This window comes from Sturnus vulgaris, chromosome 5, assembly GCF_052056855.1.
Source record: "Sturnus vulgaris isolate bStuVul1 chromosome 5, bStuVul1.hap1, whole genome shotgun sequence".
Classification (NCBI taxonomy): Eukaryota; Metazoa; Chordata; class Aves; order Passeriformes; family Sturnidae; genus Sturnus; species Sturnus vulgaris.
In genome coordinates this window covers 43,249,157-43,273,828 of record NC_142247.1, presented here as the reverse complement: position 1 = coordinate 43,273,828, position 24,672 = coordinate 43,249,157, and the positions used below count along the sequence as shown (strand labels likewise).

Below are 24,672 nucleotides of genomic sequence, written 5' to 3'. Positions count from 1 at the left end.
GCCTCCTGCCGCCCGGGGCCGCGCTGCACCCTGGGAACGGGCTGGGCAGCGCGGGCGGCGGCGGGAGGAGCTGTGGTGCCGTGCAGGTGAGGCCGGGACGGGACGAGCCGAGCCGAATGTGCAATGGGCTGGCGGCGCTGTCCCGCAGCCGCATCATCAGCCCTGTGGTCCACGAGCTGCTTGGCCGTGCGGGGCGGTGAGGAGAGGCGAGGGGGAGCACACCCTGATGGAGTCAGGGCTTTGCGGGTGGTGTAGAGGGCGGGTGTTGAGTCTCAAAAGGGCTGCTCTGCCTCGGGGCCTCCTGCTGCATGGCCGCGGGATCCACTCCTGTGCTGGCGGCCAGGCTGCCAGCTTGGTGCGGCCGCTCCAAGGAATCGCTAGAACCAGCAGCCTGTGGGTGTTGGAAGGGCTCGGCGTTGAAAGTCTAATAAAAGTGCCCTGAAGGGGGTAAGAGCTGTGCCGCAGAGGCTGCTGTCAGTGCGTAGATTAAGGCCCTTGCTAAGTTGTATGTGGCTAGTGGGTTACCGAGGCAGTTTGATTTTATACACTTGAGCAGGATGCTTGAGAACGGCAAACAGATTTCGTGTTAGATTTTCGCGTGCATGAGGATATTGTTTTAGTCAGAGATAGGAAAAATAAAAGTTCGGCTGATTTCGGTATTTTTTTTTGTATCTTTTTAAGCATCTTATTCTAGCTACCTAGAAATGCTAGACTGTATGGAGCATTTGATGTGTCCGTGCCCAAGTTGTGCGAAATTAACAGACTGAATCTTACAATAGTAGTTCGGTGTGGGATAACAGCTGAAGGTAGAAAAAACCATAGTAAGCACCTTAATTGGAAATGTGATGAAAGCTATGTATTTTTGGATTCACTGAAAATTTCTTTCTGTTTTGTTTCAAAAAGATGTAATATGCGGCTCAGGATAATCGTGTTGCCACCTGTGTACGAACTAGGTAGAAATACAACGGCTGTAGCAGGGTATCTACTCAGCTGCTTACTCCTGAGCACATAAAAACATTTCTGCTTTGGTAGCATTACTTCAGAAGTAATCATGCAGTGTGTTTTTCCATCTCTTTGAGACCCTTGTCTGTAGTTATGGATAGCACACTGTACCACAGAAATCATTAGCTTTGCTTGGCTCATACATTTTTATATTGTTGTGCTACTAGGTTATTGCACGGGTGTGAAAAATAATGTTAAATAAAGCATGTTAAATAGCCTAGACCTTTTTCTTCCTTAAAAACTTTGTGTAGTATCTCTACAGATAGTTTATTTATACTTCTGCGAGGCTTGTAACAGATCCTGAAGCTTGCCCACCAAGAGGTTGTGGTTAGCAACCATTCATAACTTTATTTGTCTAAGTTTGTATTTAGCTCATCATGAGTTATTTAATCATGATTATTTTCAAAACATGTTTCTTTCATCCTTTCAGATTTTTGTGCTACAAACTGTACAGACATGGGATTGAGTCCCTTTTTTTCTGAATTGTAAGATTTTTTTTTTAAGGTTGCTTTTTAATTGTGACTTGATATTTTTGTGGTAATGAAACTTCATTTACTTAAGACAACAAAATTTATTAAGACAATCACATGTTAATAATTATTAAACAGTGTTTTAGGGACTTGTTTGCAATTTCAGGATTACCATTGACTTGTTGGGTGCCTTACATTATATTTAGTTAGGAAAATATGAATTGCTGGTTTTTATCATATACTTTGTTTTAGCTGAATAGTGTGGCTTCCCTTCATTTTGTCAAAGACATTTAAACTGTGTTTCTTCGTAGTATCTTAGTGTTTAATATTCCTACTATATTATTGGGAAAGTCTGTCTGGCATGTAAGTCAGACTTCTTAATATTGAAGTAGCTAGGTTCCTTCACTACATACTTCCAAGTTGTTTTTAGAATGCTTTTTTCCTTGAATTTTGGCAGATTATGATGAGTGCACCAAGTAAAGCGATAGAACTGCAGCTGCAAATGAAACAAAATGCTGAAGAGCTGCAGGATTTTATGAGAGAATTGGAGAGCTGGGAAAAAGATATTAAAGAAGTAGATTCTGAACTCAGGAAACAAAATGGTGTCCCAGAAGAGGTAAGAAAACACAAGGCCAGTGTCAACTTAGCTATTCATACTGTGATAGTGTCAATAATAATGTTTTGTATTAGCAAAATTATAATTGTTGATTTAGAACATCTGAATAGAAGTCATGAACTAACCCATGACATGTTCTTCATCTGAAGTAAACCAAACATTCCTCTGTAAACTGCTCCTCCAACAGAGCTGTGGGGCAGTAGCTTCTGAAGTGATGAGGCCAGTAAATTTTTTATGCATAGATCTATGAGAATATTTCTGGTTGCAGCATCAGTATTGCTGATTTACTGCTGACATTTAGTATATTGAAGTGATTATTCAGTGATACTCTGAAGAGAGATGTCTTCTAAAACTCAGTTTCATATCATACATGTAATATTTACTATTATATGTTGAAAGATTTATACTTATTGTTGTTAGTGGTTTTGTAGAGCTTATGAGAACAGCTTGCTGGATAGATTTCTAAAATAAAGTTAGCCACTAGATGGATATGCTGTCTAGATACAGGTGCTGTAGATTCTTCAATGCAAGTGATTTTCACACACGTTTTATAATAAGTTACTTAATTCTATTCAGAATTTGCCACCAATTCGAAACAAGACTTTTAAGAAAAAGAAGAAAAGCAAGAATAAAGTCCCTTCAAAGATAACCTCTGAGGAAAACAAGAAGAACAAAATCAAGTCTTACGATTATGAAGCATGGGGAAAACTTGATGTGGTGAGTTTTAAGATTTGCTGTGTTATCTGAGTCCTGTCCCCAGTTGATTCTGTGTTAAAGAAGAATTTGTTAGAGTGCTGAGAATTCAAGTCCACTAGTCAGTATCTTGGTGTGCTGGGTACTGTATGAACATAGAATAGCTTTCTCCCAAAGAGGTTATGTGTTTAATATTTGGAATATTGATAAATACTTGGTTTTCAATTGACTGTGCTTTCATCCAGCAGATTGAATTTAAGGGGGAAAAAACCTGTTTTAACAATAGGCCTGTTAAAAGGTCATAATTATAGTAGAATATAAGACTAAACACAGTTGTCAGTATTGAAGGACACATTAATGAAATCTCACTTGTATTATTTTGCACTGTTAAATTATAATGAAGACAACAGTGGGTTTTTTTTCTGATTCCAGGATAAAATACTTGAAGAACTTGACAAAGAAGATAGTACTCATGATTCTGTATCTCCAGAATCAGACTCTGAAGAAGATGGAATTCGTGTAGATGCTGAAAAGGCTCTTGCAGAGAAGGAAAAGGTTGTAGAATTATAGATGTTTATTATTGGTAAAGTAGCAATTTAGGTGTAGGAGTATTTGCAATTTTCTTTTAAAAGATCATCCATTGAGACCACACATCTAGTAAAAGAATTGCCTTTTTGGAACTCTTTGTCTGTTTCCCTACCCATTAGTCCAAAACAGAAAATTCTCGCTGCAGTTCTATTCCTTCTCATTGTCATTAGCAGCAGCCTGGCAGATTCTAATTAATATATGCTTGTGATGACAGAGGTATTGGTGATGTTTTGCTTTGAGAAGTTGAATGGCTGTATAGAATTGCTATATAGAGCAAACTGGTTTTTTACCTGAACCCAACATCTGAATGTCCTAAACTAACTCCACAAGAACTTAAAAATACACGCTTTGTGAGGCCAGTACATCATGATGGGTGAACTTCTTTGCTTTAATTATGGCAAGTTCGTACTGGTTCAGTTTTACCTAATAAGGTAGGATATAGAAAGAGATCTATCTCAGGCTTCATTGCCATGAGAAAGAGGCTCAGTTGTGTAGCAGCGTCTGTGTTTTTGATAAACTTCTTTGTTTGTAAGCAGTCACCTAATTCATCTCTCAGGCAGTAGTTCTAGCTTTGGTTTGGGTTTTTGTGGGGTGTGTTGTTTATTTTAAATTGCCTACATGGATGATATTTGCGTTCTTGCTGCTGTGGGAATTCCTTGACATGTAATCTGCAGTCTACACTGAGAAGTTGAGGTATCTTTGGCCATTATTGGCTGCATTGAGGTCATTGGGGGTGCATGCGACAAAAGTTGTGTTCCAGAGGAGGCAGAAATGAGAATGTTGATTTGGAAAGCAAAAATGCCAAACCTGGTTACTAAAAGCTTAGAAGAAACCCTTTCAGCAATCTAAGTAGATATATATGTGCTTGTTACAGGTTTCTGGAAATAACCTAGAGATACTGAAAATGAATAGTTTATAGACCCATTTTATAGAATATATAATGAAAATTATTTAATATGGTGCACTTAGAATATATTAGTTAGCATATTTCATGGTAAAGCAGCACTTCATGAGAAATGTTGAACAAAAATATTTAAGCATTTCTGAAATACTTTGATTTTTTAGAGTTTTTAACTAGCAATGTGTCTGCAAATCTACAGTAACTTGCTGAAAATGCTTTTTTTCTATTCACAGGGTAATAACTACTTTAAACAAGGAAACTTTGATGAAGCTATAAAATGCTATACTAGGGGGATGCATTCTGATCCATACAATCCCGTGCTGCCCACAAACAGAGCATCAGCTTTTTATAGAATGAAAAAGTAAGACTTGCATTGTTAAATCTGTAATAATTTTATACTTTAAATGCTACCTTCAGATTTTTGGTCTAGTTTTAATTCATGGTTTATTCATCATGCTGTGATGCAGTCTGTGTAAGGCTGTTGTTGCAACCTGCCTTCCAGTTTCAAAATAAAATAGGAATTGCCAGGAGAAACAATCTGGTAGTCTCATCAATTTTCCTTGGCTTGCCCACTAGTTCACCATCTTCTATGTTACAGTGTAACACTTGAAGAAAAAAGAGGAAGAGAAACTTAGAGCTCACTGAATCTGAAAGGCAATTTATTTCTAAAGCTTTGATTAGTTTTGGGTGAGGAACAGATACAGGGGAGATGATTATGCTTTCTGCAGCAGTAAGGATTCTTGACTACTGTTTTCCTTTCTTGCTTTAATGTATTTGGAATCAAGAAATGTGGTTGTGTCTCTTCTGAAGCATGTAAGATGTATATGTTGTCAAGAACCTGAAGAGGTTCAGAGTAAGATAAATTACAGGAGTTTTGGGGTTTGTTACCTAGATGTGTCCAAACTACTCATTCGTTTTTTTTGATAGGTTTTCTGTTGCTGAATCTGACTGCAATTTAGCACTTGCTTTAGATAAAAATTATATAAAGGCTTATGCAAGAAGAGGAGCTGCTCGCTTTGCTTTGAAAAATCTTAAAGGTGCTAAAGAAGGTGGGTCTTTTTATAATTCTTTTCTTAAAATGCAAACAAACTTGTATGATCTGCTTCTTTGATGTAGGAAGTTAATTTTCGTTCCCTCTAAACAAAGAAATTAAATACCATGTTGCATATTCTTCTGGTAAGGTAAAATTCAAGTCGCAAGTCCAAATTATAGTAGTAGGTGTTACTAGTTCTGTAATCATTCCGCTTTAGCTGTTCTAGAATGATGTATTCCTTGAAATACCTCAGGGTTCTTGGGTAACTACAAAAAAGGTTTATCTCAAAAGTATGCTCTGCTTACTGGTCTGTGCTTCTTACCTAAGACATCGTTTTCTGGTCTTCTAATAGATTATGAAAAGGTTTTGGAGCTGGACGCAAACAACTTAGAAGCAAAAAATGAACTGAAGAAAATTGATCAGGTAATAAGATTAATAACATAAATTAATACACCCTGTTCAGTTTATATCTGTGTCAATTTTATAACAAGAACTGATTCAGCAAATTCTCACATGCTTTTTCTGGCATCTGAAGTTCAGAGGTCAAAATCTTTAATGGAGTTTCTTTTGGAGAATATATATGCAGGTATCAGTGTAATACTGGATTGCACACTAAGACTGCATGTGTGCACCATCTGGTGTTTTTTGGATATTTTGTTGTTGTTGCTTGGTTTTTGTTGCTTGGTTGGTTTTGGTGGGTTAGTTGGTGGGTTTATTTTTTAAATCTTCTCCCATTTTCTAAATCCTGTGTTAATGCTTTTTTCAGTCATGCTTCATATTTTAGTATAAGGAAGCACAGTACATGAGACAACCTCTGTGCTCTCTTGGCCATAAAACTGCATTGCTAGCCTGCTTGTAGTCCCACTGATTGCTGTGATCAACTAAACCAGAAGGTCGTTCCAAGAGCAACAGAATACTCCAGTGCTAGTTAGATCCCTTTCATGACAGAGAGAAGAATGTTAATTATGATGACCTTCATAAATATAAGGTTACCTGTCACTCTGTATGAATTTACCTACACCTCACCAACTGTATTTTTGACGGTGCTTGAAAATTTTATTTAAACAATGAAGATACCAAGTCTCCAGTAACTGTGTGAGGTTTTGGGGGGACCTCCGGGTGCCTCCTGTGCACCCACACTGTCAGGCTAGTTCTTCTTTTATGTTTAAAAAGGGAAGCGGCTAATAGTTGCTGTAAAGTTATTTATTGTAGACGCACATCAGTCTCAAAAGCAAAAACAAAGCAAAGCAATGGCAAGCTGCAGTGGCAAAATGCACATGGCATAAAGCCATGGCATAGAGCACCAGCTCTCCCTGATGCATGTTCTTTTATAGAAACTTTCCAACTAGCTAAGACACAAACTCAGACCACTTCTCCTTAAACTATTAGAATTCTAGTTTCTTAGCACGCCAGGCTATGTATAGACTGCGTTCATGGCCTATCTTGTTCTAACTGAAAAATGTAAGCAATATTCTTAACTCTGTTATGTCTGAAGCTAGGTTCTTGGAGCCTTTAAGAAAACACTAGCATGTTTTTCAGCCTTCACTAGAACATGTACTACTTCTCAGGCATCTAAGACCTTTTGCTTACTAAAAGCACTTAAAACTTATTCCGTTTACTTACTTATTTTCTCTCTCTTATGTTACAACCTAAATCTTCACCTCTGCCTTATAAGTGAGAGGCCTAATATACTTCAATACATCTAAAAGTTTCAACTCAATCCCTGCATTCTGATTTCTTTCTGAAGAAATCAGAGAGACTCCTGACTTCTTATTAAGAAATAAATGATATGTCAATTAGACTGTATACAAAGGTTTCATGAGTCATTTCACACTGTGCTTCAGAGCTTACATACTTTTTATTTACCAAGCATTATTCTGACTTGCAGTCCTTCATAGAAATACATTTTCAAGAAACAATTTCAAATTGTTTTAAAATTGTCTCTTCAATTTGCATTTAATTTACAACACAGGCACTTCTGTTAAAAAGCTTGGCAGATTTTCTTGAAAGTTTGGAAATTATTGTAATTTATGTCCTGAAAATAAGATTGTGGGGAAATACTTACCGAAGGGAAGAAACTATGTTTTTACAGGCTCTGTCATCAAAAGAAAATTCAGAACAGAAAGAGCTTGAAGATGCAGTCAGAACAGGATTAACAGATGAAGAGAAGCAGTGCATTGAAAACCAGCAGCACAAGCAGAAGGCAATTGCAGAAAAAGATCTGGTAAGTGACTCGTTCTGGTGGAACAGGAGAAACCTCAAAAAGAAAAGAGTTGTGTTGTGCTGTTAGTTATCCTGCTGTTAGTTATGCAAATGTATTAATTAAACCTGCTACTGCCTTGAACTTCATATCTTAAATGTTTTGCATTTTGGTCTCTAGGAAGGTGAACGGGACAGTGAGTTCTGTTCGGATTTGTCTGGAGAAATAATTATAAAAGGTAGCTTTTACAGCCCAAATTGTATATGCAAAATTTCAAATACATAGTAAGACAAGTAGAACTTAAATTGCACTTTACAAAGATCCCTTTTCTCTATTATTATAAACATCTTGATGCTTGCTTTTCCGAGGGGAATTATGGACTGTTTCTCTGATTACAAGATAATCATGATTACATGATGAATAGTGGTTATAAAAAGAACCTTGGGGGTGCAGGCAATGATGACAATAAAAATGTTTTTCTGAATACGTAGTCTTGACTCACAGTTGGCTTATTGATTTCTCCCTCTCATCAGTCTTTCAATAAATAAATAACATTACCAACTAAACCAAAATTTTTCTGTTCATTTGCCTAGCTGTGTAACTAATGACTTTTTATTATTCAGGTTTGCTATACTGGTTGTAAGAAGTAATTAGTCAGATAAGAATGAAAGTATGCATTAGGGAACAAGAGTTTGAATAGGTCTCAGAAGAGAAATTTCAGTCTAATGCAATACTTCATTGGCAGCAGAGCTGACTCACTTCATGCTTGTTCCTGACGACATGGATTCTTGTCGTCAGAGCTGTTGCATTTCTGTTTTTTTGTCATGTCTGCGTAGGAGTAGAGAAGATGTGCAGCTTCAGATTTTAGTACTGAGAAGCAAAAGGTAATAGTTCATTGCACTATATTTTCTCAATGCTGTTTTTCTAACCTTAATATTCTAGGGTAATGGTTATTTCAAAGAAGGAAAGTACGAGGCTGCAATAGAATGTTATACTCGTGGTATCACAGCAGATGGCACCAATGCACTGCTGCCAGCTAACAGGGCCATGGCCTACCTAAAGATTGAGAAGTAAGTAGAATTGCATATGCTGTATTCTTTGTATTCTTCAGGAGGAGTAATGATCCAGCAGATTGTTATTCAAGTTGAGTTATTGTCCCTCTTCCTCATTTTTGCTAGAATTCAGTATAGAATAAATCACATTGAAAGCAATAAAGGGGAGGAAACAAATTTGTATGTGTGATCTTGAAATGGAATTTGTAGGAAGCAAGTTGTGACAGAATAAAATAATACCAGTATGAAATAATGAATTCTGAAGTTGGATTTTTGTTCTTTAATGTGTGCAAAATTCAGATATTCACCTTTCTGAAAGGAATGCCCAAAGCTTTGTCTTTGACTATGAAACCCAGTCACTTACAGAATGTTGCACTGTAAAAAGAAGTGGATTATAACTTCTGACTTTGGGGGGAATTAATAAAAGCTTTTTCTGGAAATTGTTACCTTTTAAATTTATTTTTTTAGATTCACTGATAGAGGCATGTATGTGTTGCTTGTTTATTTTAAATTAAGTTTTATCCAAATAACCTAGAAACTCTACGGAAATTCGTACTTTTCAGAAAATTAGATAAGTTCCATATGGCAAATATTTACATGTGAACTTCTTTTGACTCTGTGATGGTGTGGTGATTTAAAACTTGTATGCTGGTAGCATGAGAAGCAGAGAGCAGGGGGTTATGTTGGTTATCTTGTTTTAACGTGACATGGCTGAGTATCTGTAGAGATAGTAGTAGATCGATCTCAAATTAGGATAAGATGGGTTGTATGGATAGTATTTCTGATACAATACGTGTAATTTAAAAAACATCAGAATGCAAATAATGTTCTGTGAGATTCAGAGGAAGTGATGCTTTAATTGAATGTCCAAGCAAGAAACTTGATTCCCTATGATAAATCTTGTATCATGGGTCTTTACATTTGAAAGAGGACCAAACATAATATGCAACAAAAGTCCATTGGTATTCCTACAAACTGCTAGTACTGATGAGAACAGCAAATAAAAATTAATTTGCATAAATTTAATGGTAGTTTGAACAATGAGAAGAGAAATGAAAATACGTTAATGAGCACATAGTGGAATCGTGATCTAATGTAACAGCATAAATGGGATGAAGAAATCTAATCTTAAAATGAAGCAAATTACATTAATACAAGCATATTCTGAATTCTCATTCTGAAGTAGTTAAGGGCAAGTCACAGAATTCCAAATGTATAGAAACTTATTCTCATGCATACTTGCTTCTCCTCTCTGGTATGTGTTTTTTGTTTGTAATAGTATTTCTGGCTTTCAGAAGTACAAAGCCATGGTACTAACTTTGATTTTAAGGCTTTTGTTGAATTTTTAAAGTGGACTCTGCTCTGACGAGCTTGAAGTGTTGTTTTTTTTCTTTACAGAGGATGTGAATTTTGTGCTTAATTCATTTTATTTTGTGAATTTAATGCTAAAAAGAGTCAGCACTTTATTATGAGATATCAAAAAATATATCTGAAATTTCAAGGTGCTGAGAAACCATATTTTATGGGAGTTTTTTAATTCGCATTTTAGCTCAATGATGTGTTTATGTATGTAGGTAATGAAGATCTGCCTTTATATTTTAATTGGTTTGGGCAGCTCTGTCTTTTCAGTTAACACTGCCTCTTGAAACGGATTATTAATTTTGTACTATGCTTCTGCTGAGGTACAAAGAGGCAGAAGATGACTGCACACAAGCTCTGCTCTTAGATCCTTCCTATTCTAAAGCTTTTGCCAGAAGAGGAGCTGCCAGAGTTGCTCTTGGAAAGCTAAAGGAAGCTGTTCAAGGTATGATTTTGAATTAGCCTAAATGTGGTGGGTATGAGATCAGTTTAAGGACGTCATGATCTTTTTTTTTTTTCTGACTTACTGAGATTATCAATGCGAAAGTTAAGAATTAAGGGGTTTCTGTTGCATTTCACTGAATATGTATAAAAACACTTGTTTTGGTGCCCACGTAGTGGGAAGACAGTTTTGTGTGAAATTACAGCTGTTGCTGTTTATGATAAATAGTGAGAAATAGTTTGAAAAGTTTATTTTAAAAGTAGGTCATGATATAGGCATTGGGATGACAGTGAGATAGATGGAGGACTGGTTGAACAACAGATCCCAGAGGGTCTTTATCAGTGACACAGGGTCTAGTTGGAGACCTTTCATTAGTGGTGTCCCTCAAGGCTCAGTTCTGGGCCCGTTGTGGTTTAACTTGTTCATTGGTGACTTGATGAAGGGGCAGATGCCTCCTCTGGAAGTTAAGAGATGACACAAGCTTGAGGAGCGGCTGATCCCCCAGAGGGCTGTGAGGCTTCCCGAAGGACCTTGACAGATTGGAGAGATGGATAGAGAGGCAACATCAGAAATCCAAAAGGCAAATTCAGGGTCCTGCACCTGGGGAAGAGTAATCCCTGCACCAGCACAGGCTCAGGGCTGATCTAATGGGAGAAGAACCTGGTGGACAGCAAGCTCTCCATGAGCCAGCAGTGCCCTTGTGGCCAGGAAGGCCAGTGGAATCCTGAGGTGCATTGGGAAGAGCATTGTCAGCAAGTCCAGGGAGGTGATCCTGCCCCTCCACTCAGCCCTGGTGAGGCCACATCTGGAGCACTGTGTCCAGTTCTGGGCTCCTCAGCACCAGAGAGATATGGAGCTCCTGGAGTGGATCCCACAGAGGCTGACAAGTATGATCAGGAGAATGGAGCATCTCTTATGAGGAAAGGCTGAGAGAGCTGTGCCTGTTCAGTCTTGACAAGAGATGACTGAGGGGTGACCTCACCAATGTCTATCAGTATCTGAAGGGAGGGTGTTGAAAGGATGGAGCCAGGTTCTGCTTGGTGGTGCCAAGCAATAGGACAAGAGGCAAAAGGCAGAAGCTGAGGCACAGGAAGTTCCCCTGATATGAGGAACAACTTCGTTACTGTGCAGGTTATCAAGCACTGGAGCAGATTGCCCAGAGAGGTTGCGGAGTCTCCCTCACTGGAGATACTCAAGAACTGACTGGATACCTGTGCATTGCACTCCAAGATGACCCTGCTTGAGCAGATGACCCGCTGGTGATCCCTTCCAGCCTTTCCCATTCTGTCATTTACCTGCCTTTAATTATTTTTAGAGCTATGAAAGGAAAATTGAAGGTTTAAAAATCTGCCATGTGAACGTTGTAACTTGAAATATCTACACTTTTTGTGTTGTTTTTCACTCAGATTTTGAAGCTGTTCTGAAACTGGAACCTGGAAATAAGCAAGCAATAAACGAACTCATGAAAATAAGGAATGTATGTATGCTTATTCTGGTATAGTGGGGTTTTGTTTGTTTGGGAGATTTTTGTAAGGCTATAGTACTAGAATATTCATTATTACATTATTTTTAACAAACCTGTATTTATTCATGGAACACCTGATCTTTTGGACAACTTGCCATTTTTTTCAGGAATTAGCTGAGAAAGAGCAGCGGGCTCAGCAAGAATATCCTGCAGTATTGATAAAAGAAGCGGAAATTAAAAATATAGTGAAAGTGATTGATAATCCATTACAGATTAAATCAACAGTAAGTTATTATGTGAATTACTTTCTAAAATGATGGGAAAAGAGTTTAGAGTTAAAATCTACTTTCTGTATTGTAGACTAACCCCTTACATAGCCTTCCCCGTGGAAAGCCAAAAATGTATAAATTTACTCTTTAGATATTTTTCAAGAGCATATACACGCATGGAAATGGTGAAGTTCACAGCAGTGATGGTGTAAGCATTCAGCCCTCAGCTAACATGGTGTATGCATACATTTATTATGTGTGTATGTGAAATAGGCAGGCACCCTGTCTTGTGCCCATAGGTAATACTGCAGTTGAGAGTAAATGGAGGACAGTTCAGAAGCTCTGGGTAAACTTTCCTTCATTTCTACTGCTGTTTATAGTTTTTACAGCAGCTATAGTGGCTATAAGACATGTTGCCTACTTGTGTCATATGCTGCTGTCACGTAGGGCTGCTTTCCAGAGAGATTTGAGCGTGCAGTTTCATCCGTGTAAACTGTAGGACAGCTGGATATTGGTTTCCGATAAGGAATTTATTTGGACTATGAATTATCAGTGGTCATAGTCAGATGAATGACTTGTAGATGAAAAAATGTAATACCAGATATCTATGCATTAGGCTTCCTCTTTTAATACATTTCATGTTTATACACTCAGGAATGAGTTTTGTAAATAAAAAGAGTGCTCATACTTTGTATGTGTATGCATTCTTGCTATTTGAAAACCTGTGTTTACCCTCATAAATAATATAATTCAGATGCATAGTATTAGTAAAAAATACATTATTATTTTGATCTTTAAACCTAAATTAATTTATTGTGAAGTAGCTGAAATATTATAGACAGTTAAATTTATTAAGTGTTCACTTTGGATGCTAAATTAAGTGAAGATGCTAAGTTGGTTGTATTCCTCTTGTTATTCTGTTAAGACAGTGTAAGTATAGTTTAAACATCTGTGCTTTTAGTATTGCCATTTCCTAGAAGTCTAAACTGTTGAGTATGTTTCATCATGTGTGTTTCTAGAGAAATGCTGTTTTGGTTTGAAAGACGGGTATTTGTTAAGGAAAGGCAAGAACCCCTTTCTTGAGATGGAGAGTGCAAATTTTTCCCTTCTAATTATTATAGTTTGAAATCAGGGACTTTCAGGCCAAAGATATGGGAGGTAGGAATAACAGTTCTTTACTAATATATCTGACAAGGCAAACAGCAGAAACAACAACAGCTATAAAAATTGACAACAAAACAGAGCAGTGTAGCTCAGTTCCAGTTCCGTTTGGCCAAGGCCCTCTCCCTGCGCTCAGTTCCCGGTGCTGTGGGCAGGGCAGGGCCCGCGCAGCTGAAGGCGCTGGGTGATGGCGGCAGCGGCCCAGGGCTGAGAGGGATGGAGGAGCCACTCCCCCCTCACGGTGTCGGTCGAGGTGCTCGGCAGAGTGCCCGGAGGCTGGAGGATGAAGTGGGAAGGCAGCAGGGCGATGTCCAACGGCAGGGAGCATGGCTCTCGGTGTTGGGATGGCAGGGAGGATGCTAGGTAGGAGCCCCGGCTGTCTCTTCCAACTCCAGGAGTGAGGGAGAGAGCAGGCCCCCCTGTCCTCCCTTTCTTTTTCCGGTGTTCCCCTTGTCTCCACCTCCTTGCAAGAGAAATTGTTACTACTAAGGTGTAGCCACAAATACTTAGCATAACAATGGGAAAAATTCTACAGAAATAATAGGGAACATTTCAACCCCCTAGAAATACATACTATTTTCATGTTCAGGATATGAAGTTCTAAAGTAAGAAGTGATAAGAGCATTTTTTCTAAGACCTGTGATAGTGGCACTAGGTGACGGTCAAAAATAATGGGGATCATGCGGAGATAAATTAGCTGAAGCATTTTAGCATGTGGTGGAATTAATTACCTAATTAATTAGGATGTATGTAATTTGGTCAATCGGCAGGGCTAACTTACAGATATTTATTATATCAAAATTTTAAGTTGTGGGCCAATGTCTGTATTGTTGGATATTCGTTTGTTTTGCTAAATTACAAAGCTTGACCACATAATGGGACAAAATATATGATAGAGCTTGCCTCTTCAACCTTAGTGGGGAAAAAAAGTATGCATTTTTAATTATTACTGGGGAAAGGAGCAACATATGGAGATCCTCTAGGGTAAGGTTATACTGGTTTATGAGGGTGAAGCAATAAAATCATCATATCAGGCTTCATGTAGAATTTTATGGTTTCATAGTTTTGCCAGAAAAGTGCAAAGTATTTTCTCTGTGTACCAGTACAGAGGAGGTAACTGGTTATCACATGATTATTTTAAGTTATACACAGCTGTGTCTGGAGTCTATTTAAACTTGTATTAAGTCCACGTGTGACATGAGGTCTCTGCTCTGTTTAGAAGCCATTGCGAAGAATAGATATTGAAGAAGTTGATGATAATACATCACATTATGACTTGCCCAGCACTACTTTAGTCAATAACTGGAGGAGTTCAGTGAATGTTGAAGCAACAGAAACTCTAGATCAGGATGATCTGTTGACTACAGTTGATATTCCAAAAGCAAAGCACTTGAAAATCGAAGAAATCAGTGATACGTCACTATTACAGTAAGTATAAAAATTCTGATCCTCTTTTAAAAAGATAAATGTGGTTGAAATGTAATCTTCATTTCCAGATGTCTACATGTGGTGAGGCATTGAAGATATTTTGGAGAATTTGAATTAAAAGGGAAATTGCAGTTCTTGCACATCCGCTCTTTGACCACGTGGTTGAGACAAATATGATCTATTGAATGTCAGATGGAAAACTCAGTCTTACATTGCAAATATAAAGGAATTAATATTTTCTTGCATGCTGTACTCTTTCTAGCTTGGGCATTCCATCTTCCCTAGCTGTTTTTGCAACTTCTATTTGTAGTTTTTTAGAAGAGATTTTGAACAGAGTTCAAGCATTCTTTGTACCCCAGTTGTGTGACAGATGAGTGTCACCACCCTTTCCTCCGCTGAGGCAGGTGGTAGCTTCAGATCTGCTCAGTTTCGAAGTCACACTGTGCTAGTTAGACAAACTCAAGTCTGTCTTGCTGAAACTAGATTTGAAGTACAGAAGCTTTATCCTTGCTCAGTCTTAGAACTTGTTGTCCACTGCATCGACACTTCCTCGTTCTGTTAATATAAAGTATCCTTATAAAAGAATTTCTGTGAGAAACACTGGTCCTACCCACCTTTCCTAGCTCACTTAGATGGATTTACTGTGAAGTGGTGAAGAAAAAAGTATATTCTTAGCCATTTCTTAATTTTTAAAAAATCAATTGACTTAAATGACAAATGATAGGACAAAAAATAGATCTACTGCTGTCAGTGTTGAAACTAGTTTATCCGTTTGACATTATTACTGCTTTGCATTATGAAATTGCAGAAGATGTCTTTTTTTTTTTTGACAGGTATATATGGGAGAAACCTACTATAAAATGCAGTTATTTCCAGAAACAAAGTAGAGAGAGGCTGGGTAAATTTAAGTATTTGCAGATGTGTTTTTTTAGAAAAGGTGAATCGCATATACAGCTTGTATAATTTGAAGGAATTTTAAATTATCTGCTTAAACTAAAACACATTCCTTTTAAAAAAGTTTTCAGTATTTTAGCTTTTAATGAATATAAGGATCTCTAATTAGGTCTCACTGCAGAGTTCCTTAAAAGTTGATTTGATTATGTGTTTCAAAATAACTTTGTAGGCTGCCTGTAAATGCGAAAGGAATTTCATCAACAATGCATCCATCTTTTCCTGCAAGCAAACAGAGGGAAAAAGAAATCAGAAGGTCATTTATGTCTGCTTCTCCAGTTCCTCCCATTCCTGCAAATTCTTTCCAGCTTGAATCTGACTTCAGGAAGTTGAAAGACTGCCCCGAAAACATGTACTTGTACCTGAAGGTATGAAACATAAGAGCATCAACGGTGTTTGGACAGTTACTTCATCATCAGTTGAAGAAACAGTAGCCTTGGGTGGAAGGGATAGCTATGTTTAGGGTGTCTCAGGTGTACAATAGTCCCTTTTCTTAACTGTCTTCGCATAACAATAAGTATTCTGATGTGCATTTGAGTTTTTCTTCTTTCATGCCTTTTTATTTGCTTGAAGTACAGTCTCAGCATTTTTTTTCAGATACAGGCCCTTGTCCTTTAAAGACTTAAATTAGTAACTATTAAATTCTAATTTTTCAAATGAGTACTTCTAAGGCAATTAGACATAGCGACATTTTTAAACTGGGCAAATGCTTGAAACACAGCAATCTACTTAATGTGTACTTTTACTTACATATATTTTGAAAAAAAAAATCACTTTAATTTTTTTAAAGAGAAGTTAGAAATTACCATTGCCAAAAAAATGCAAAGAAGCAAGCAAAAATTGTTTGATGTCAAATTGTGTAATTTGTTTTTTTTTGCTTTCATGCACTTCAGCACTGTCTATGACCTTCTAAAAACAGACATGTAATTCTCATGACTCAGTTGTATTTTTTGTCTAAAATTAACTTTTTAAATTTTTCCATAGCAAATAGAGCCCTCGCTTTATGCAAAGATGTTTCAGAAATCCTTAGATCCCGACTTGTTTAACCAGATCCTGAAAATTCTACATGACTTCTATATTGAGTAAGTTTAACTCTTCCTTTGTTTTACATTGCTTATTGCTGTTCTGAAGCATTTGGGGGTTTTTGCTAGGGGGAGGTTGTATTTTTATTTTGTGTTTGAGGGTTTTTTATGTTCTCTCTAGTCCGAACCTTGGGCTTACAAAATTGTTTCCATCACACATGAGCATAATGAAATCACTGGAATTACTCACTAGTTGCTTCTTAAGAAGTGAAAGTCATCATGAAAAATCAGGTAGCAAAGAAGTGAAAAAATACTGCTGAGTGTTGTTGAATTGTGCTTTGCTAAAGAGTACCAGAAACTTGTATTAGTCTGTATGAAATAACTTTTGTTCATATTACTGTATGGGTATTCTGAGAGCACATAGAATTGCACACTGTCCTCTATTTTAGCTTTCTAAAGGTGAGAAATTCAGAGGATTTTAGTTTTATGCCATGCTTATTGTGATCTGTTCAGACTTAATTATCTGCTAGCATTTTACAATTGCCTGTAGCAAATGTGTATGGAGACTGAGGTTCTGATAAGACAGGACCTGACAAGTTATTTTTGAAATTTCTATCCATGCTGTCATTTGAGTCCTAAAGTTAATTTTGCCTGTCAGAGGCAGTTTACTGGTTTTCTGAATTACACTGTCTGAGAAGCACACACTTGATGCTTGCCTTTCCCTTGGTTTCCTTAAAAAGTAAAATATCCATCACATGGTTGAAAAATGCTGTCTTAGAGATAGTCCTGCATTTGGTGATGCAACATAAAAAGACTAGGATGCTGAAATTGTTTGCTGTAAGATAAGAGTCCTGTCTCCCTCCAAAAAAAATGTGAAGGTAAGAAAGAAAAATACTATTTGTTAGTATTTGTAAAAAAGGCAGTGCCTGTTTAATATTGACCAGAAAAATGTAAAATAAACACAATCTAGGAATTTTCTGTATGGATGAAGGCAGCTGTAATTGGCTCAGCTTTTCGTTGAGCTTCCTATGGCCACAGGTGCTGATTCCTTTCACACTACCTGCTACATATAAGAATAGTGGTGTTACAGCCAGGTGTAGGCATTAAATCATGTTGTAAATATTTTGTGCATGTCCAGCAGTCAGTTTGCATCAGTCTAGGTTTTGTATTTCTTCACTCTTGCTCAGTAGAGCAATAATACCTACATAAAGGTTTCTGGATATTGACTTTTTGCTTTGTGAATGGACAAATGAACAGGAAAGACAGTGAATATGAAAGAGAAGGGAATTCTGTTGGTCCTTTAAGTTCTTGTTCCCGAATTCTTCAATATCGCTTGCAGCTACTGAATATTTCTAATCAACAGGGGTTATTTTTATATTTGTGATAATCTTCTTCAGGAAAGAGGACCCGTTGCTCATCCTTGAAATCCTCCGGAGGCTCTCTGAATTAAAAAGATTTGATATGGCAGTAATGTTTATGTCAGATTCAGAAAAAAAAAGTAAGTAATTTGGTATTGTCTTTGTAAACTTCTTTGTGATACTGTACAATCTTGCAAAAAATATGTAAATCTTAGTGCTATTGTTTATTCCATGTAATAATCACTTTAGTCATCTAGCTTTTTATTATTTTAGAAGTTAATATGAATGTCATGTAATTTTTCTTAATCATTTGACTCTTTATTGCTTAGACTAGAAAACTACAGCTAAATCCTCTTATTTTCATCAGTAATACCACTGCATTTTATTCTGATAAAATAAGCTTTGCCAGCTTGTCAGTTTGTAGCTGGTAATGTTGCAAATTTATGAATTTTTATGAAAAGATAAGATCCAAGGTATCCAGATTATACAATTTCCACAATTTACAGCTATGACAAATCCTGACTTTTCTGTTGGCAAAAGAATGCAAACAACTCTAAAGCACTCAGTCTGGTTGTCTGTCCTGTTCTGGAGGCATCACTCACATTAGTTTGCAGTTTGTGTTGACACTGGCTTGAATTCATTGTTTATAAAAATGGGTTTTGTCTCAAACTTTCTTTATTTATCTCACCAGACAGACTGTGTAATAGTGAGACACTTAAAAGCAAAACATTTCTCTGGGACCATGTAAATTTAAATTTACTATCTACAGCTGAGTTTCACTAATAACCATTATACTTAAAAATTTTGAAATGTGAATCACCTTAAAATAAAATAACTTGACTTACCAAAGTGCAATGCCTGTTATGAATGGCATTCACGCCTTTACCTGTTGTAACCTTTATCTGCCATTGGCATTAACGTTTGTCTTCTGCATGTAGTGGCATAGTGGCAAGATAGTAAAGAAACTAAAAGCTGTCTGTTGCCTGGATTATACACCTGTTTAAGAAAGTGGTGTTAGGCAGCTCCTGGACATTGAAACAAAGTCCAAGTTTTGCTTTGCTACTTTTGTTCATCCTCCCAGTAGTTTAAAAATGTATTCGTATTTCAGCTGTATAATCCATATGCCGCTTACTCTCTCCGAGAAAAGAATTGGAATAATTTACCTTAAAAATGTGAATCACAAAAATAACAGTTCATGTTGGGATTTGCTTTTCAGTTACACAGGTATTGTTCAATCATGTGAACCACATGGGATTAAAAGATGCTTCTGTTGAAGAATTGGAGAAGAAGTACGGCATTTTCTCTTAGCAAGATGGCTGATGTAAATGTCTGGATTTGCACTTTTTTCATGTAGAAATTAGCTAAGAAGGCTATAAGGACTGCAATTTTGTCGCTTTTTATAAATAATGAAACTCTTAAACTTGGGTTAGCCAAATGGCAAGTGCCTGAAGAGAACATTATTTAGTTCTGCAGTACACTTCTTTTCCAGTATCTGAAACAATATGGATCTACATTTTCTTCAGTGGAATCTGTTTGCCTGAAACACAGTTGAGCAGATTGGCATTCAGGATCTGGACTGTAGATAGAGATCTTTATTAAAATGAGAAAAATACTTATAAACATGTCTTTGGTATGAATCAAACACTGTATATTAGAATTATGCATGGGTTTTTTATTTTAGTAAATAAACTGAATGTGGAATTGAAGATATTATATTTCTAAGGAATTTTTTTATTAAGGTGCCTAAAACACTCTTCTGTAAAGATCCATCACATCAGAACTTGTACTGTGCAAAGTGAGCCTGAAGTATAATGGCAAGAAAATTCCAGAATTTTTATTTGAGTTTATCTAAAAGTGGAGTTTTAGCATTGGTTGCTGAGAACCTCTGAACCTATTTCTGTGAACCTCTAACTGTAACTGCAGTATAGAAGGAAGACAAATACTGTAGAATTAAAAGTTTAAAGAAAACACTTTGTCTTCTTTCAAGAGTACTTTTAAAACAATCTGGTGAAACTTAATCCTTGTGGATCAGTTGTTCCTGACTGAGTAAACCCCTTTAGATGACTCAGGAGGCTAAGCAAAATACCTAAACAGTAGAAGAAGGCAAAAGCATGAAATTAACTGAAATTCTTAGATAAGAGTGAGCATGAGGCATGATAAATTACTTGTACTGCTCACATGATCAGGAGGAAATAACAACACTTGTCAAGATACTCTAATATCCAGGTGGTGGTGTGAGCTTATCTGCTGGCTCTTCCATCCTGCACATGCTAATATCCTGCCAGTTCGCTTTCATCCTGATTCAGCCCTTGTGTTGTACTGGTGCTTCTCCGAAAGTTTTGGGTTGGTAGTTGTGCTGTTTTTCAGAGGACTGATTAAATAGCTATAGCATTCTAAAATACTTCAAACTCCCAACATGGATTAGTAGGAAAAGGTGTAAATGTTGTCTTCTATGTAGTCAGTATTAGAAAACTAATTTTAAAACATTTGCAGCTATGTTTTGTCCTAGTACAATATAATCCAGTTTAAAAAAAAATTAACTGAGCTGCATCCTCAGGCCTGGTAGCAATTGACAGAAATGGCATCAGCGCTCGACCTGTAAGGTAGCTTCAGATTAGCCCTGGACCTGAACACCAGAGCAGACTGTGCTAACTGGGGGAATGGAGGAGCCTTTATGTAGCACTGCTTGCAGGCTACCTACAGTAAGAATTGTTACTACTAGGTGTGTCCCAAGTTACTGATAGTGGGCTGTTTATTCCCCTTATTGTAAAGCACTTTAGATAAGGTATTCGGGATACTGCTGTAACTAATAAATGGTAGGGGGTGGAATAGTTACCTGATGATTTTATAGGTACAGATTTTGTGGATACAGTGTACCTTCCTATGGACTGTTACAAGTTGTTTGGTGTAGAGCAAAGGTGTTTGCTTGACTAGGTTATACTAATAAACTATTGGGTACATTCTCAAAGGCTGGTTTTTGAAAGCTATTGTATGAAAACAGGTGATTGGAATAGGGACCTTCAAAAGTAAAAGCAAGATCATAGCAGAAAGATTTGAAACTGTATTCCAAGAGTCATCTACAATTCCACTGTGCTGTTGTCTTAATGAAAATAAGCTGTTATAGTTGGGTTTTGTCCAAACTGCTGCTTTTATAGAGATTTATGTTGAGGAGGTCTGATAAAGTTTTTCAAGCATGTCGAACTTGGTGAGGTGGATGAGTAGACCTGATTTGATGTTACTACTGAACCTAGGCCACCAAGATTAATCTTGCAGATGATACGCTACTGTAGACTTTTGCCTTTATATTTACCTGCAAAATCTGAAGTTACTAAAGTTACTTTTCGGTGCATAGAAAACAGTGCAAGATGGAGAGCAGAATGCAGGTATTGAGAACTCCTAGCTCCACTTGCTCCAGGAGATGGCAGTGTTTTTCCGTTTTAAATTTTTACAGACTGCCAAATTTCTGAATTGTAGGGTTTGATAAAACATGGAGAAGATTAATAGATGTGAAGAAAGTAAAACATCCTTTTTGGAGAGAGAAGTGCATTTTTTTTTTAAATCCAACACACTCTACTGTGGTTATAACTATTGTGTTGGAGAAAAAAAGGGTTACATAAATAGTGTGAAGCAGTTAAACTGTGAAATAATTCATAGCCCTTTGCTATGTTACAGCGTTCAAGGTGTTAAAAATATGAGATCACGCTTGCTGCTGTGATGGATTCAGGTTGAGTTTTGAATGATTCTTTTACTTACCAATATTTAATTGTGTTTTTCAAGATAATTTTTTTGTCCTTCAGTAAATCTCCAAGACAGTCGAGCTCCATATTGTCTATTGATTCCATAACCCACGGTGTTAAAATATTGAGGGAACTTATCTTAGGACTTCCGCAGAACATCCTTACAGCTTTCCCTTTTCACAGTAGACTCTGACTTTTTTTTTTTTTTTGGGGGGGGGGGGGGAATTGGGTTGGTGGGGTTTTTTGTTTGTTTGTTTTTTGTTTTTGGGGTTTTTTTTTTTGCTTTCCAGCAATTCTGGATAGCTCTGCATTCATAAAGTAGTTGCTTAATCTGAGCTGTGTTTGTCTTGCTTATAAGGATGTCTGGTGACAATCACACATCAAGATAAAGACACTTGATTTACTGCTTTTTTGTTATACCACTGTCAAAAAAAAGGGTTTAGCATAACTTGTACTTGGCAATACTTGTGTCAATTACTGTGGAAAGTATAAATGAATATAGTTTGAGTACTTGTTCCAAAAGACTTTCTAGGATTGAACATTAATGGTTGTGACACTGCTCAAGAAGTTCTTGCTGCTATTCTTCTTCCTTGTCATTTTGTTTAGAAATACACATTTCAGCTTGCCGATTCTCACATCAACAACTACTTCTAAAATAATTTTATTTATATAAATTTGTATATAATTTAATAACTTTAATATTAGTATAAGGTTAACACCTGTTTTTTTATATTTAGAGTATAAGTCTTTGGGGTCCATAGAACCTGTGAACATCAGTTTCAGGAAACTTAGGTTCTAGCTCATTCTTTTCCTTTACTAGGCAGAGATCTTTCTTTGTCAGTGATGTGAATACATTTACTTGTAGATGCCATCACTAGGGAATACTGAAATGGAAACAGATACTGAACAGTTCATTACTGGTGTCCTGAGCTGTCAGTTGTTTTCTTCTGTCTTGCATGACTAACATTTTCATTGTTCAGGGTGGGTTTTTTTGTTTCAATGCTGTGCACTTAAAAATGCAGTCTCTTCTTACTCCTGTCAACTACTTACATGTTTTCTGCTCATGGTTCTGTATTTTCTTGTTACTGCTACTTAATAATTACTAAACAATCTGTCTTCATTTCCGTTACTTACCTGCTTTTCTCTTTTGAGATTATTGAAGAGTTCTTTGTTGTTCAGGTTGGTCCCTTTTCACACTTGATAGCCGTTCTTTCCATTGCCATAACTTGAGCTTGGTATCTTGATATTATTTGGTAACTACTGACTCTGGTGTACCCTTTTCAGCCCTTTTATTTTCCTCCCATGAAAACTTAGCAGTGTTAAAATAGAGGAAGTAGAGGGAAGATGAAGGAAATGAAGCTTTGAAATTTGTATTTAGGTGCTGTGGTGTCTAGGCAGCTTGGGATTGCTCTGCTGTCAGTATTAGAATCCAAGAGTGTGGAACATTAAATATACATCCTCTTTTCTCTCCTTCACCTGTGTCCGATGTAGGGGTAGCTGTGAGGCGAGGAGTCTGTGCCAGTCTCTTCTGCTTCTAGGTTTTGTTTGTTTTCAGTGAATCGGTACTTTTCTAGGAATAGCAAAAAAGACCATAATAGCATAGGGCTGCACATTTATTGACTTACTTCTCCCTAAGTAAGATTCACCCTGTAGCTTTTCCTTTGGAGCAGGTGTCAAGCCACTCTTTCTCATGTCTTAGAGGGCAATTAGTGTTTTGAATTGCATTCTATCGTTGCTATTTTTGCATGATGCTTTTTTAACTTCTTTAAGGTGAATTTCTAAGGGTAATGTTATTCAGAGGACACTATTGCCCTACAAAATCCTTGAGAGAGCAGGAAACCAGCCTGACCTCTAAGGAACATGTTCTAAGCTGGAATCCAGTCTTCATGCAAGTCTGCCAAATGACCTGGAATTGCATTAGTGATTGATCTGACTTTATTTTCTTTGCTGGTTAGGCTTAGAGAAGGTACAGCTTTTGGGATAAAAGGTGGAAGTGTATTTTTCACTGTTGTGTCTTCTCTTAAGCATGCAGTTCAGACTGATTGAAATAGTAAAATTTTATGCGTTTTACGCATCTGTCACTTCTCCTTTGTACCATTTCACACAAACCATTTGTATCAGATCTTTCTTGTTACATCTGTCAGTATGTACTGATTCCCTCTCTGAATGTCTTTGTTTCCATTATGCCCTTTCTGTTTAAAGCGTTGTATCCTTCACTGCCTTCCCTCTCCTGTTAGTTGCAAGCAACTCAGCTTCTGAAAGTGTCGTTTGAAGGCCTCTCCTAGTTTTTAAATATTTCTGCTCAAAGCTTTGTTTCTGTAAGCTCCTTCTAATAATCTTGCTTCTTCAGGCTCCATTTTGTAGAAATATTCCTCTTTAAAGTCTGACTTTATAAACTGAAGCAAATACTGCGTGAAACCCAAGCAAATTCCTTTTTTCTTTTGCTTCCTGTTCAAGTGACTCCTGAGTTCAGTTGTGGTTGAATACTTCAAAGTCTTTTGCTTTCTTATTAATAGCAGAAAGTGGTGTTTTCTTCAAACTTCAGACCTTCCAGTCTCTCTTCTGGGAGTTGTTGCATAAATGAAATTTAAGATGACAGCATAAAAGATAGACTTGGTTCCTTGTCCCAAGTGAGTCTACCTGTTTTTTTAAGAAATGTACCATGAAGCATGAATAGTGTTACATTAACCAACAGTTGAACATACAAAAGTCTTCCTTGTCCTGATGGCTGATAAGATAGATCAATGCTCTGTATAAATTATTTAACTCCTGTTCTGTGACCCCTTATTTAGACAGGACTTCCACAATGAGCTGATCATCAGATCAGTCTAAATGAGGAGACAAAACACAAAAATGCCTGAGAGAGACTGAAATGTTACTGGTTAATGGCTCAAACAATTGGCTAATTGCACGGGTGCTTTGCAC

The 24,672-nt window shown here is 37.1% G+C and overlaps 1 protein-coding gene across 2 annotated transcripts; it reads left to right on the top strand.

Annotated features, from left to right (window-relative positions):
* Positions 1-5: 5 nt before the first annotated feature.
* RPAP3 (RNA polymerase II associated protein 3) lies at positions 6-19,716 on the top strand. 2 transcript variants are annotated; one of them, XM_088165596.1, is made up of 17 exons: positions 6-86; positions 1,930-2,088; positions 2,665-2,805; positions 3,214-3,336; positions 4,504-4,631; positions 5,198-5,319; positions 5,656-5,726; positions 7,396-7,527; positions 8,446-8,573; positions 10,238-10,359; positions 11,763-11,833; positions 11,989-12,105; positions 14,471-14,679; positions 15,803-15,998; positions 16,615-16,712; positions 18,050-18,150; positions 19,227-19,716. In XM_088165596.1, exons 2-17 carry the CDS (start codon positions 1,933-1,935, stop codon positions 19,316-19,318), a joined length of 2,007 nt encoding a protein of 668 aa, XP_088021722.1. In that variant the 5' UTR covers positions 6-86; positions 1,930-1,932; the 3' UTR covers positions 19,319-19,716. The 2 variants fall into 2 exon arrangements, with proteins under 2 accessions (XP_088021722.1, XP_014726593.1); XM_014871107.2 differs by having other exon boundaries at positions 81-196.
* Positions 19,717-24,672: the final 4,956 nt, after the last annotated feature.

Excerpts from the sequence above, each read along its gene's own strand:
- RPAP3 (XM_088165596.1), top strand. The coding sequence starts at position 1,933 with ATGATGAGTGCACCAAGTAAAGCGATAGAACTGCAGCTGCAAATGAAA. Across the intron at positions 7,528-8,445 it reads CAATTGCAGAAAAAGATCTG|GGTAATGGTTATTTCAAAGA; the intron begins GTAAGTGACTCG and ends TTAATATTCTAG. Across the intron at positions 10,360-11,762 it reads GCTAAAGGAAGCTGTTCAAG|ATTTTGAAGCTGTTCTGAAA; the intron begins GTATGATTTTGA and ends TTTTTCACTCAG.